This window comes from Neoarius graeffei, chromosome 1, assembly GCF_027579695.1.
Source record: "Neoarius graeffei isolate fNeoGra1 chromosome 1, fNeoGra1.pri, whole genome shotgun sequence".
NCBI lineage: Eukaryota > Metazoa > Chordata > Actinopteri > Siluriformes > Ariidae > Neoarius > Neoarius graeffei.
Genome location: NC_083569.1, coordinates 94,929,956 through 94,944,694, shown reverse-complemented (window position 1 = coordinate 94,944,694; position 14,739 = coordinate 94,929,956). Strand labels below are relative to the sequence as shown.

At 43.0% G+C, this 14,739-nt stretch overlaps 1 protein-coding gene across 4 annotated transcripts in view; it reads left to right on the top strand.

Annotated features, from left to right (window-relative positions):
• Positions 1 to 14,739, top strand: part of LOC132871932 (Fc receptor-like protein 5) — a 62,458-nt gene that overhangs the window by 41,336 nt on the left and 6,383 nt on the right. For all 4 annotated transcript variants that reach the window (XM_060906682.1, XM_060906641.1, XM_060906601.1 and 1 more), the window contains 3 exons: positions 10,593 to 10,697; positions 10,867 to 10,902; positions 11,030 to 11,101. In XM_060906682.1, the coding sequence (XP_060762665.1) occupies positions 10,593 to 10,697; positions 10,867 to 10,902; positions 11,030 to 11,101 (213 nt within the window). The remainder of the gene's footprint in view (positions 1 to 10,592; positions 10,698 to 10,866; positions 10,903 to 11,029; positions 11,102 to 14,739) is intronic.

The following is a 14,739-nucleotide window of genomic DNA, read 5'->3' as shown; positions in this document are numbered from 1 at the left end:
GCTCTCCTTTGTTGTATTTTGCACTTCATAATGCCCCAAATGTTTTCAGTGGAAGAAAGGTCTGGACTGCAGGTAGGCCAGTTTAGCACCCGGGCTCTTTTACTAAAGAGCCGTGCAGAATGCAGTTTAGCATTGTCTTGCTGAAATAAGCAAGGCTGTCCCTGAAAAAGATTTTGTCTGGATGACAGCATGTTGCTCCAAAAACCTCTATATATCATTCAGCATTAATGACACCTTCCCAAATGTACAAGCTACGCATGGCATGTGTACTAATGCATCCTCATACCATCACAGATGCTGGCTTTTAAATTGTGCACTGATAATAAGCCGGATGGTCCCTCTCATCTTTAGCCTGGAGGACATGGTGTCCATGATTTCTGAAAAGAATTTCTACTTTTGATTCATCAGACCTTGGGATAGGGCGGCACGGTGGTGTAGTGGTTAGCGCTGTCGCCTCACAGCAAGAAGGTCCTGGGTTCAAGCCCTGGGGCCGGCAAGGGCCTTTCTGTGTGGAGTTTGCATGTTCTCCCCGTGTCCGCGTGGGTTTCCTCCGGGTGCTCCGGTTTCCCCCACAGTCCAAAGACATGCAGGTTAGGTTAACTGGTGACTCTAAATTGACCGTAGGTGTGAATGTGAGTGTGAATGGTTGTCTGTGTCTATGTGTCAGCCCTGTGATGACCTGGCGACTTGTCCAGGGTGTACCCCGCCTTTCGCCCGTAGTCAGCTGGGATAGGCTCCAGCTTGCCTGCGACCCTGTAGAAGGATAAAGCGGCTAGAGATAATGAGATGAGATGAGACCTTGGGATAATTTTCCACTTTGCCTCAGTCCATTGTAAAAGAGCTCGGGGCCCAGAGAAGGTGGCGGTGTTTTTGGATATTGTTCATATATGGTTTTAATTTGCATTTGTCGATGCAGTGATGAACTATTTTGACAGATGATGGTATTCAGAAGTGTTCCTGAGCCCATGCAGAGATTTTCCATGAAAGAAAGGTGTCTGCTTTTAATGCAGTGCTGCCTGAGGGCCTGAAGATCACAGGCATCCAATGCTGTTTTTCAGCCTTGTCCCTTGTGAACAGATTTCTCTGAATCTTTTAATGATATTATGTACCATGTGATGCCCAGATTATTTGCAATTTTACATTGAGGGATGTTATTCTTAAGTTGTTGTACTTTTGGATGTACTTGGATGCTCTTTTTATACCCAATCATGTTACTGACCTGTTGCCAATTAAGCTTCGTAGATTTTTTAACATGACTCAACTTTTCCAGTCTTTTGTTGCCCCTGTCCCTACTGTAACAAGTTGCTGGCATTAAATTCAAAACAAGAGTCATCAGGAGATGACATATCCCCCTGGCCCCCACATGAAACCCCACTCCAAATTTTCCTAAGTTGAATTGGTTGCCATGGAAATACAGAAAAAATAAAAAATCACAGAAATCCCAATATATCAAAAGGCACAACTCCTCTAGTCACTTAACATAACTGTCGAGTCTCGTGAAAAAATCCTAATAGATTTTGAGTGATGCTCCATAAACTAAAATGTTTACAGTCAGACAGAGAAACAGACGGACAGTCAAACAGAGCAATAGCTACTGTATATCCCCCTGCATTATATGCCAGGGGGATAATGAGCATATATTTTTCAGAAAAAAAATACAATTTCTCAGTTTCATCATTTGATATTTTGTCTTTGTACAATTTTCAATGAAATATAGGGTTTCCATAATTTGCAAATCATGTCATTCTTTTATACAATTTACATCTTACACAGCATCCCAACTTTTTTGGGAAATGGGGTTGTACAATTCAAGGGGTTGTGCAATTAAGCAATTTCCTTTAGCATCAATAAAGTTTTCTGATTCAGGTTTTCTGCTTCAATTCAACTACTGCACAATGTTTATATTAAATAAGAAGTAGATACTAGTTAATAAATAGGAATATAATGATAATTTGGACACATTGTACTTACAATGACACAATTTGGTCCTCATTTCTTAATCCTTATCAAATCCAAGCTGTGTCAAAATGTTTTTGTTGGCCAAACTAACCAAAAAAACATTCCCAACAAGTTTCCATTTTAGTATTGCCGATTTTCTTCATTGGTGTGTGCATGTTGATAAATTCCAATCAGCTGTAAATTACTAAAAGGTGAAAGAACACACTTAATTTTCTAGTAACACAGCTCAGGGCGGCACGGTGGTGTAGTGGCTAGCGCTGTCGCCTCACAGCAAGAAAGTCCGGGTTTGAGCCCCACGGCCGGCGAGGGCCTTTCTGTGTGGAGTTTGCATGTTCTCCCTGTGTCCGCGTGGGTTTCCTCCGAGTGCTGCGGTTTCCCCCACAGTCCAAAGACATGCAGGTTAGGTTAACTGGTGACTCTAAATTGACCGTAGGTGTGAATGGTTGTCTGTGTCTCTGTGTCAGCCCTGTGATGACCTGGCGACTTGTCCAGGGTGTACCCCGCCTTTTGCCCGTAGTCAGCTGGGATAGGCTCCAGCTTGCCTGCGACCCTGTAGAACAGGATAAAGCGGCTACAGATAATGAGATGAGATGAGAACACAGCTCAGCTACAGATACACTAACTTTTTTTCCTCCTTTTATGATGCCATTTTTTTCTGCTCATTGGTTCACATTAGTGATTTTCCTTTGATGTATATTTGTCACAAACAAGACCTTTTGTAGAGTATACTTTTTTTTCAAACTAACAGGATTTTTAAAAATTGGGTCATATCCAGCTTCTTAAAGTGCATATCACGGGTAAATTCAGGAGCAAGATCAATGTAATTCTCCTATTTTATATTAAACTTTGGTCAAATATCTGTCACATTTTGCATTTTGTGCATTTTTTTTTTACCTTGCGCAATACCAAAAAATTCAGTTGAAATCAAGCCGTTTGAGGCGAATTCGTCTGCCTATGAATTCCCAGCAAACATTGATTTTCGTGACGTCGCGTGCGGGACGCCTCCTTCTGAATCCTACATCAGCGCTGGTTTGTTTATGAGAAAATGACCTGGTGGTTTTCTGCAAATTTCTTCAACATTATCACGTAATTATTAAAATGGTTAACAGATGTATCGTAAGAGGGTGTAACAACACCAATCTTCATGGGATTAGTACTCATCGTTTTCCAAAAGACCGGACAATGAGAGAGAAATGGGAGCACTTGGTCTACACAGGCTGTGCACTGAAACTGTGCAAGCTCTCACAGCCTGCTGGTGCTTCCGCAGGTAACGTCACGAATCTGGCTCCAGACTCCCTTGGGATTTTTCCAGACACATTTCTTTTTTTAATATAACACCTATTTTATTTTATTTTTTTCTGCTGTAGACAGATGGCCTTGTGCAAAATTACCCTTCTGGATGAGTCTGTAAAGGGACATACTTTCATATAAAAAAAACCGAAATTGGTCCAGGATAGGGCGGCACGGTGGTGTAGTGGTTAGCGCTGTCACCTCACAGCAAGAAGGTCCGGGTTCAAGCCCCGTGGCCGACGAGGGCCTTTCTGTGCGGAGTTTGCATGTTCTCCCTGTGTCCGCGTGGGTTTCCTCTGGGTGCTCTGGTTTCCCCCACAGTCCAAAGATATGCAGGTTAGGTTAACTGGTGACTCTAAATTGACCGTAGGTGTGAATGTGAGTGTGAATGGTTGTCTGTGTCTATGTGTCAGCCCTGTGATGACCTGGCAACTTGTCCAGGGTGTACCCCGCCTTTCGCCCGTAGTCAGCTGGGATAGGCTCCAGCTTGCCTGTGACCCTGTAGAATAGGATAAAGCGGCTAGAGATAATGAGATGAGTTGGTCCAGGATATGCACTTTAAAGGTGCTGACTGCAAAGTCATCTGAAATTTTCCAAAAAACATTTTTTTAATTGTGCATAGCATTTTCCTATGCCTCTCAAGAGCAATATCACAAGGATGAGATGTGATCATTTTGATGATGTGCTGAGGGTCACATTTCTCCATTTTGGGACCGATTTCCTCCCTCTTGAAGTAAACAGTACGGCCCCATGGAAACAGCTGAACATGAGGAGTCAAGTCAAGTAGCTTTTTATTTGTCTCAGCTTGGGCAATTGTTTTGCAGTAATAGTACACACGTACGCACAACACTCACGCTTCCACAAGACAATGTAAAGAAACACACAAAAGGTTAAAAAATAATAAATAAGATTCAATGGAGGAGTGGGTGCATAGTGTAAAAATTAAAATAATAAAATAGATGCAGTGGGGAAATTAAAAGCCTGCTGTTAAGATACCTAAAAATGAGTACACAACCTGGCATATGGCTATCTGTGTTTCCTAGTAGAGTTTAGCAGCTGAACAGCAGAAGGTATAAAAGAGTGCTTGTACCTGTTGGTCCGGGCTAATGGATATTTAAAACGTGAGCCAGAAGGCAAAAGCTGAAATTCACTGTGCAGAGGATGGGTGTAATTATCCAAAATAGATTCAGCTTTCCTGATTACCTGCTGTTCATACAATGCAGTCATACTTTTCTGTTGAACACCAGTTACATTACTGCATACCTTAATGTTCTTAGAAATGGCATTTTTGTTTTTCACATTGAGAAATGCATACCAACAGATAGCAGAGAAAGTAAGTATGGATTCAATGAAAGATCTATAAAACATGGTCATTAAAGACTTGTCAACATGAAACCTTGCCAGCTTCCTGAGACAGTATAAGCGCTGCTGCCCTTTCTTGCACAACATGTCTGTGTTACTGGTAAAAGTCAATTTATCATCAATAATGGAACCCAGGTATTTGTATTGATAATTTCAATGTCCTGCCCGTTAATCTTAGTTGTAGTTGGGTTGCAGATGATGTGTCTAAAATCAATACACATGTCCTTGGTTTTAGACACATTTAGGTGGGGTTTACATTAGACCGTATCAGCGGATCATCAGATTAACGTTTTTAAAACGATTAGCGTGCACACAGCAACGCCAATACACGATTCGCGTGCACACAGCAACGCCAATACACGGATACGCTCGGCTCCGCAGGCATCCTGCGCTCCAAATCACTACGCCCTGAACAGCGAGTGCCCTCTGGAGGGTGCGCACTCCAGCCCTGCGCAGCTCACAGAGCGCGCGAGTGAAGCACACGAGCAGTGATTCGGGACTGAGCCGCTGTGTGTGTGATCTCAGTGCATATCGGGCATGCGCGTCACTTACCACTTGCAAGTGGAAGGATGGCAAGCCTAAAGACAATCATAACTACACAATGGGCAGTATTTGCATCAGTATTTGCAGTATTTTCATACTTTTATACTCTTTAATGAAAGGTGATACAAGGCGGAAGTCCGCGCCGTTTTTCAGCAGTCGCGTCACATGACCAACGCCAGCGAATCAGGAAGGTGGATGTCACAGTGACGTTGTCCAATGACGATGCCAGCTAGAGCTCAGCACAGCGTATCCGCGTATTCTCAATGTTTACACAGCAACGGACCAGACACGATCTGGATTGAATACGTGGACCCTGGAGGATTCCCGTTTCCCGGCGTTTCCAGGCGTTTTAATGTAAATGGACAGTGCATCCGTGAAGAAAACGAGACAGATACGGTCTAATGTTACATTACACCAATACACGCGAATTGTGTATTGGTGTTGCTGTGTGCACACTAATCGTTTTAAAAACATTAATCTGATGATCCGCTGATATGGTCTAATGTAAACCCCACCTTAGCCCATGTTTACATTAGACCGTATCAGCGGATCATCAGATTAACGTTTTTAAAACGATTAGTGTGCACACAGCAACGCCAATACACAATTCGCGTGCACACAGCAACACCAATATACGGATACGCTCGGCTCCGCAGGCATCCTGCACTCCAAATCACTCTGCCCTGAACAGCGAGTGCCCTCTGGAGGGTGCGCACTCCGGCCCTGCGCAGCTCACAGAGCGCGCGAGTGAAGTGCACAGCTTGTGATTCGGGACTGAGCCGCTGTGTGTGTGATCCCAGCGCATATCACTCATCACTTGCAAGTGGAAGGATGGCAAGCCTAAAGACAATCATAACTACACAATGGGCAGTATTTGCATCAGTATTTGCAGTATTTTCATACTTTTATACTCTTTAATGAAAGGTGATACAAAGCGGAAGTCCGCGCCGTTTTTCAGCAGTCGCATCACATGACCAACGCCAGTGAATCAGGAAGGTGGATGTCACAGTGACGTTGTCCAATGACGATGCCAGCTAGAGCTCAGCACAGCGTATCCGCGTATCTCAATGTTTACACAGCACCGGAGCTGACACGATCTGGATTGAATACGTGGACGCTGGCGGATTCCCGTTTCCTGGCGTTTACAGGCGGTTTAATGTAAACGGACAGTGCATCCGCGAAGAAAACGAGACAGATACGGTCTAATGTAAACTTGGCCTTAGTTCCAACATAGCTTCCTGGCACCAATTAACAAAATAGTCCATGATAGGGCCATGTGTTGTTTCATTGTCCTCCAGCAGGCTCACAATGACTGTGTCGTCCGCAAACTTAACAATGTGGCGATTGTCAGTCTCAGGCTACGTTTACATTAGACCATATCTGTCTCGTTTTCTTCGCGGATGCACTGTCCGTTTACATTAAACCCCCTGGAATCGCCAGGAAACGGGAATCCGCCAGCGTCCACGTATTCAATCTAGATCGTGTCAGCTCCGGTGCTGTGTAAACATTCAGAATACGCGAATACGCTGTGCTGAGCTCTAGCTGGCGTCTCATTGGACAACATCACTGTGACCTCCACCTTCCTGATTCGCTGGCGTTGGTCATGTGACGCGACTGCTGAAAAACGGCGCGGACTTCCGCCTTGTATCACCTTTCATTAAAGAGTATAAAAGTATGAAAATACTGCAAATACTGATGCAAATACTGCCCATTGTGTAGTTATGATTGTCTTTAGGCTTGCCATCCTTCCACTTGCAAGTAGTAAGTGATATGCGCTGGGATCACACACACAGCGGCTCAGTCCCGAATCGTGGCTTGTTCACTTCACTCGCGCGCTGTGTGAGCTGCGCAGGGCCGGAGTACGCACCCTCCAGAGGGCACTCGCTGTTCAGGGCGGAGTGATTTGGAGCGCAGGATGCCTGCGGAGCCGAGCGTATCCGTGTATTAGGCTTGCCATCCTTCTATGTGCAAGTGGTGAGCCTTGCGCATGCCCTAAATGCACTGGGATCATGTTACGCGCCGTCTGAAATGCACTGGGGTCATGTTACGCGCCGTCTAAAGTCATGTGATTAGCGTATCCGCGTATTGGCGTTGCTGTGTGCACGGCTAACGGTTTTAGTGTAAACGCGAATCGTTTTAAGAATGTTAATCTGATGATCCGCTGATTCGACGTAATGTAAACGTAGCCTCAGAATGACAGTCGTCAGTGTAGAGAATGTATAAAAGAGGAGATAAAACGCAGCCTTGAGGAGAGCCTGTAGATGTAAAGGATAATCCAGATTGGTGACCATTTACTCTCACTCGCTGGGAACGGTTAGTGAGGAAATCCAGAATCCAGCCAGAAATGCTGGGGTCCAGTTGGAAGTTATGTATGAGCTTCTGCACCAGCAGATGAGGCTGTATGGTGTTAAAGGCTGATGAAAAGTCTACAAACATTGTCCTGACATGGGTCTTTGAATGAGGTTCAGCAGGGTTATGGTTGCATCCTGGACACCCCTGATGGTTCGGTATGCAAATTGTAGGGGGTCAAGCAGGTGGTTTGTCTTTACAATAATGTTCTTTTTAATCAGTCTTTCAAATGACTTCATTACAAGAGAGGTAAGAGCTATAGGCCTGAAGTCATTAAGGGTCTTTGGATTTTTATTTTTTGCAATAGGGACTATCATGGATTTTTTCCATAAATCAGGGACAGTCTGCAGGTCCAGAGACAAATTAAAAATGTATTTAAAAATAGGGCCAAGTTGCTCTGCACAGCAGGAGAGTAAACGACCACAAATATTGTCTGGTCCAGGGCTAGTCTTAACTTTGCAGTGTTCAAAAGTCTTAACCACACTGGATAGGGAAAAATGGGCAGCTGGCTGGGTGGTGGTTAGCAGGTCATTTTTGAGGTCTAAGATTTCATTTTTAAAATTATATTTCCTATCAAAACGTGTGTAAAATATATTTAACTCCTGAGCTAGGGTGGAGTCTGTTGGGTAACCCACCAAAGCAGTTTTTTTTAGGAGTTTTATCATTCAGCCCAACCATTGTTTTTACCGAGTCCCATGCCGAGCCTAGGTTATTTGTGCTCAATTTCATCTCAACTTTGCGTTTGTATTCCATCTTAGCCCTTCTTATTTCACGTTTAATGTCTTTTTGAATGTTGTGTAATTCAATTATGTTATTTAGCTTAAATGCTTTCTTTTTCTGGTTTAACAGAGATTTCAAGTGATTGCTGACCCAGGTCTTATTATTGGGGTATGTTTTGACAACTTTGGTGGGGATGACAGTGTCCTCACAATAAGTCACCCATGAGCTGACTACATCAGTGAGCTCATGTACGTCTTGGGATGACTGAATGAACTCCTCCCAAACAGTGCAGTCCAGGCACCCCTGTAGAGTCAGCTTGGCCTCCTCGGTCCACACTTTCACTGTTCTAGTGGTCACCTTCCCCCTCTGTAGGCGTGTGCGGTAGGCTGGGATGAGGTGCACGGTGTTGTGATCAGCAGAGCCCAGAGGAGGAAGAGGGATAGTCATAAGCACCTTTGATTGAACCATAGCATTGATCCAAAATCTTGTCTTTTCTAGTGGGGCAGAGTACATATTTATAAAAACACTTCAGGACTTTTTCCAATGAGCAGTGGTTTAAGTCGCCCAGAATCAGGTTGGGGGCGTCGGGAGAAAGTGCCTGTAGTTTATTCACCGTCTGTTGGATTAAATCCAATGCGGCGCTTTCGTTGGCTTTTGGGTGGATGTAAACAACAGTCACGAATATCTGCGGAAATTCCAGAGGCAGGTAGAAGGGGCGCAAGGAAACGGAGAGTAGTTCAATGTCCTTAGTACACAGTTGTTCTCTTACCAGTGTTGTTTTACACCAGCGCTCATTTATGTACAAACAGACACCACCTCCGCGCGTCTTGCCGGTTGTCAAGGCATCCCTATCAGTGCGCAAAGGCAATCCGAAGCCATCGATTGCCAGGTCGCTGTCAGTGTCCATCTCCCCCAACCAAGTTTCAGTCAGGGCGAGGATACACGCGTTCTTATACTCATGTTGGTAGCGAACAAGAGCTTGCAGATCATCTGTTTTATTCCGCAGAGATTGCGTGTTGGCTACAATAATTGAAGGCAGGGGAATGCATGCCAAGGGCCGTCTTGATCGCTGCCATACCCCGCCTCTCCTGCCTCGCTTCCTGATTTTGTGGCGCGGTGAGTTTGAAAAGTTTTTATTTGCACTGTCAGCGTAGAGTTCTGCGATGTTGGGAAACAACAGGTCCGGAGGTGGCCCAGCATCCACGGACTCTTTAAAACTCAGCAGAAAGTCCCTTGAGTATACAATCCATGTAGGACTCGTCGTACTATGCCAGCTTGCTCCCAGACAAGCCCATAGTACTACTAGTGCGAAAATAACACCCCACTCCATGTCGGCATGCTGTTTCGCCTTAAAAATGTGCGATGTTCGAGTTATTTACGTTTACGGCGAAATAGACACTTTATAAAACACTTTGTAAAACAAACAGAACAAACAAACGACACTCAACACTACAACTGCAGGTCGCTGCGTGCGCACGCGCCCTTCCTCGACCCCGCCCTTCTGTCTTTCTGCAGAGCTGAAAGTATCTGCAAACTAGAACTATCTGCAAGCTTGAACTAATTAGCATAACTATGGAACTGTGTCACACCAAGATGGTGAACATTGTGACTTTGAATCGACCTCTGAGAGTTTTGAGTCGCAGGTATATAAATTGTTTTTGACATTTGTGAATAGGTCCTTGAAACAAAATATGAATACATCTTCTCTCTTACTGCTTTTGTGTTATCATTTCTTTCTCTGTAAGATCAAAACATTATGTGTATAACTCCATACTCGCTACCATGGAGTCGAGCCCATGCATTCTAAGGCTAAGATAGCTAAGCACTAGCTAGAATGATTTAGTTATCTGTTCATAAAAATGACACATCGTCTAACCTTGCTCGATCTTGCAGTTGCACTCACTTGGCAGGCTTTCCTTTTCTTTTCCGCTGACTTTTAGCTGGAGGAAGAGCGGAGTCCTCCATGCTTGCCCATACTGACTTGTTTTGGTTAAAAGTAGGTCAAACACACCCAATGGTGGTCACATGATATTGTTGCTCACTTGCTTCAGCAATCTCCAGAATTGTAAAATGCGGGATGTGTTTAAATCTCAGCAAAACATTTACACATAGGATACACAGTGTGTGCAGCAGCTAAACATCTCAAAGCTCCAACACCAGTAGAAATAGAACATTTTGCCCAGAATTCAACTTTGCAGTTAGAACCTTTAAATGAGACTAATTATTGCTTACAAATTTTATAGCTGTAATTCCTCTTTAGTACATTTGGTACATTTTATATATATATGGATAAGAGCTTTATAAAATAAAGCATATATGGTTTATATTTGTAAATTGAACAAATGAAGAATTTTTGTCTTCTCATACAGGAAAGGACAGACACGTACAGCAGAACAGTAGTCAGATACCAGGCCAGAACCTGAGTCAGTCAGGAGCTGGGGATCCTCAGCCAGGATACACACCACTTCAGACCGGTCAGACAATGTATCACATAATGAATATGTTCCTTATGTATATAGTAATTCAATATAAGAGTATCTTCTTATGAACAAGCTAATGTAAACAATGTTAATTTTATTGGAATTGCTTTCAAAATTGTCTGAAAATGTCTCTTGTTTACTCTTTATTTACTCTTTTCTGTAGGAAGTGCAAACTTTCATGCCACAGAGGAGAACACAGGTAAAAGTGAGAGAGATTTAATGTAAAATATTTCCACTTATTCGAGAAAAAATAAATCTCAGATTAACACCATTCAGTAAATCTATAAATCTCCTATAGTGACTCATGCATAATGCTGTGTGACTAGATGATACTACTGATGAACCCAGTGGGGCCATTTATGCACAGGCCATGAAGAAAGAGCCATACAAGAATAAAGGTAGAGGTTTGTGTTGTGTGTGTGTGTGTGTGTGTGTGTGTATATATATATATATATATATATATATATATATATATATATATATATATATATATATATATATATATATAGGCCATTCCACCAAATGGGTGCCATTTGCTTGTTGTACCACTCCCAAATTAAACTTAATTTGTTATATCTTTTCAACACTGATTATAATAACACACATTTTTAACTATTCAAAATGTGTATTGGTCAACCTCAGGCTACATTATTTATTTTTTACAAGGTTTGGAAGTCAAAGATGGCTGCATTTTTTCAGTCCTGTTACCAAAACTCTGAAAGTAACAGGACTGAGTTTTTAGCCTAGGATTAGCTAATACATGGAATTAAGCCACATGGCATCATCGCTAATAGCATGACCACACTTAGCACATTCTAGTGATTTACCAAAAATCTGCATTTTTGAAATAAACAAATATCATCTAAGAAATAATTTAAGTAACAGGACAGTATGTTGACATTGACCTTATCAGTCAAAGTTAAAAAATCATCAAATATACAGAAAAGTAAATGAGAGAACTAACTTTTGGTCTTCCCATGGCCTTCAGAAGACACAACTGATGTAACTTCCTGTTGAGCATGTGATTTATGGAATGTTCCAAATTTGTCAGATGGGGTAATATGTTTGGGTAACAGGACTGAGTGAAAACCCAGGGACACGACTAAAATGTGTATTTTAACCAAGATATTGTGGATTTCTTATGAAAAAAATATATTTAAACCATGGATAGGATATGGAGTCACACAGCAGTGCAAAAGAAATACTGTTTCTGAAGGATTTATATATATATACGGGGGTGTGGCCAAGCGTTGGTCCGTGAATGGAGGGCGGAGTCAGGGAAGGTGAGTGGTCGTGTCACTACACCTGTTGTCAATTAACGTGTGTTTGTGTGTCTCCTTCAGTGATTGCACCCGATAAAAGGAGAGCGAGAAGGGGAGGTCGGGCTGAGGGCTCGTTGACAGCCTGTATGTGTATGTGCGTGCGTGTGAGAGAGAGTGAGAGGTTTTTGGAGCCCTATGCTGAAAAGTGGTAAAATAAAAACTCCTCTTCAATGCAAACAGCTGTCTGCTGTGCTTCTGTGCTCCACCCACACCTGAATCTCGCTACAGTGGTGCCGAAACCCAGGACGAGTGCAGAAGGGAACAGCCCCATGGAGTCCTCGCCGTTCAAGGACCTCATCCATGCCCTCGCCACACCCCGGACAAGTCGCCAGGCCATCGCAGGGCTAACACACAGACACAGACAACCACTCACGCTCACACCTACAGTCAATTTAGAGCCACCAATTAGCCTAACCTGCATGCCTTTCATACTGAGCAGGATTACTATTGCAACAACACATCATCAGTAGGGTAAAACTAACCTGTCTCACAACGGTCTAACCCCAGCTCACGTTCCCTGTGGCTCCTCAGCCAAGCACATGCACCAAATGCCTAAACCTCTCACTCTCTCACACACACATACAGGCTGTCAGTGAGCCCTCGGCCCGACCTCCCCTTCTCGATCTCCTTTTATAGGGCGCGGTCACTGGAGGAGACACACAAACACACGTTAATTGACAACAGGTGTAGTGACACGACCACTCACCTTCCCTGACTCTGCCCTCCATTCACAGACTGACGCTCGGCCATGCCCCCGCTGCCACAATATATATACAGTGCCTTGCAAAAGTATTCATCCCCCTTGGTGTTTGTCCTGTTTTATGGCATTACAAGCTGGAATTAAAATGGATTTTTGGAGGGTTAGCACCATTTGATTTACACAGCATGCCTACCACTTTAAAGGTGTACATTGATTTTTTTTTTTTTATTGTGAAACAAACAATAATTAAGATGAAAAAACAGAAATCTGGAGTGTGCATAAGTATTCTGCCCCCCAAGTCAATACTTTATAGAGCCACCTTTTGCTACAATTACAGCTGCAAGTCTCTTGGGGTATGTCTCTATTAGCTGAGCACACTAGCCACTGGGATTTCTGCCCATTCCTCATGGCAAAACTGCTCCAACTCCTTCAAGTTAGATGGGTTGAGTTGTTGTACAGCAATCTTCAAGTTATGCCACAGATTCTCAATTGGATTAACGTCTGGGCTTTGATTAGGCCATTCCAAGACATTTAAATGTTTCCCTTTAAACCACTCCAGTGTAGCTTTAGCAGTTTGTTTAGGGTCATTGTCCTGCTGGACTGTGAACCTTCATCCCGGTCTGAAACTCAAACAGGTTTTCCTCCAGAATTGCCCTGCATTTTGTACCATCTATCTTTCCTTCAGTCCTGACCAGCTTTCCTGTCCCTGCAGATGAAAAACATCCCCACAGCATGATGCTGCCAGCATGATGCTACCACCACCATGCTTCATTGTAGGGATGGTGTTCTCAGAGTGTTGGGTTTTCGCCACACATGGCATTTCCCATGATGGCCAAAAAGTTCAATTTTTGTGTCATTTAACCAAAGAATCTTCGTCCATGCATTTGGGGAGTCTGCCACATGCTGTTGGGCAAACTCCAAACGTGACTTTTTAAGCAAATACTTTTTTTCTGGCCACTCTTCCCTAAAGCCCTAGTCTGTGGAGTGTACGGCTTAAAGTGGTCCTATGGACAGATACTCCCATCTCCGCTGTGGATCTTTGCAGCTCATTCTGTGTTATCATTGGTGTCTTTGTTGCATCTCTGATTAATGCCCTCCTTGCCTGGTCTGAAAATTTTGATGGTTGGCCTTCTCTTGTCAGGTTTGTAGTGGTGCCATATTCTTTCCATTTTGCTATAATGGATTTAAGAATGCTCACTGGGATATTCAAATTTTGGCATATTTTTATGACCCGACCCTAATTTATACTTCTCCACAACTTTGTCTCTGACCTGTTTGGAGGCTCCTTGGTTTTTATGTTGCTTGCTTAGTAGTGTAGCAGAGTCAGGGTCCTTCCAGAACAGGTTGATTTATACAGACATCATGTGACAGATCATGTGACACTTTGATTGCACACAGGTGGATCTTAATCAACTAATTATGTGACTTGAGAAGTGAATTGGTTGGACCAGCTCTTATTTAGGGGTTTCATACAAAAGGTGGTGAATACTTATGCACACTCCAGATTTCTGGTTTTTTTTATCTTAATTATTGTTTGTGTCATAATTAAAAAAACAACAACAACAATTTGCACCTTTAAAGTGGTAGGCATATTATGTAAATCAAATGGTGCTAACCCCCCAAAAATCTATTTTAATTCCAGCTTGTAACGCAACAAAACAGGACAAACACCAAGGGGGATAAATATTTTTGCAAGGCACTGTTTATGTATGTTCTTACCATCAAATACTTTTATCCCATATTTTGTTGCCTTTTATTTTTTTTTATTTTTGGGGGGTTTGTTTTCGAGTAGAGTTTTTATTTCGTCCTTGGTTAGTTCAATAACGCTCTCCACCATTTTCTTTTCTTCTTTTTTTGGCGGTTGGCAAACCAAATTAAAGGTGCATTACCACCACTGACTGGGTTGGAGTGTGGAACAGGAGATATTGGGGGGAAAATAAAACTATATTCTTTTATATAGCTCTTTCTGTTTCTTTTAAATACTTGATTACAAAGTGATATATCTGACTGGATG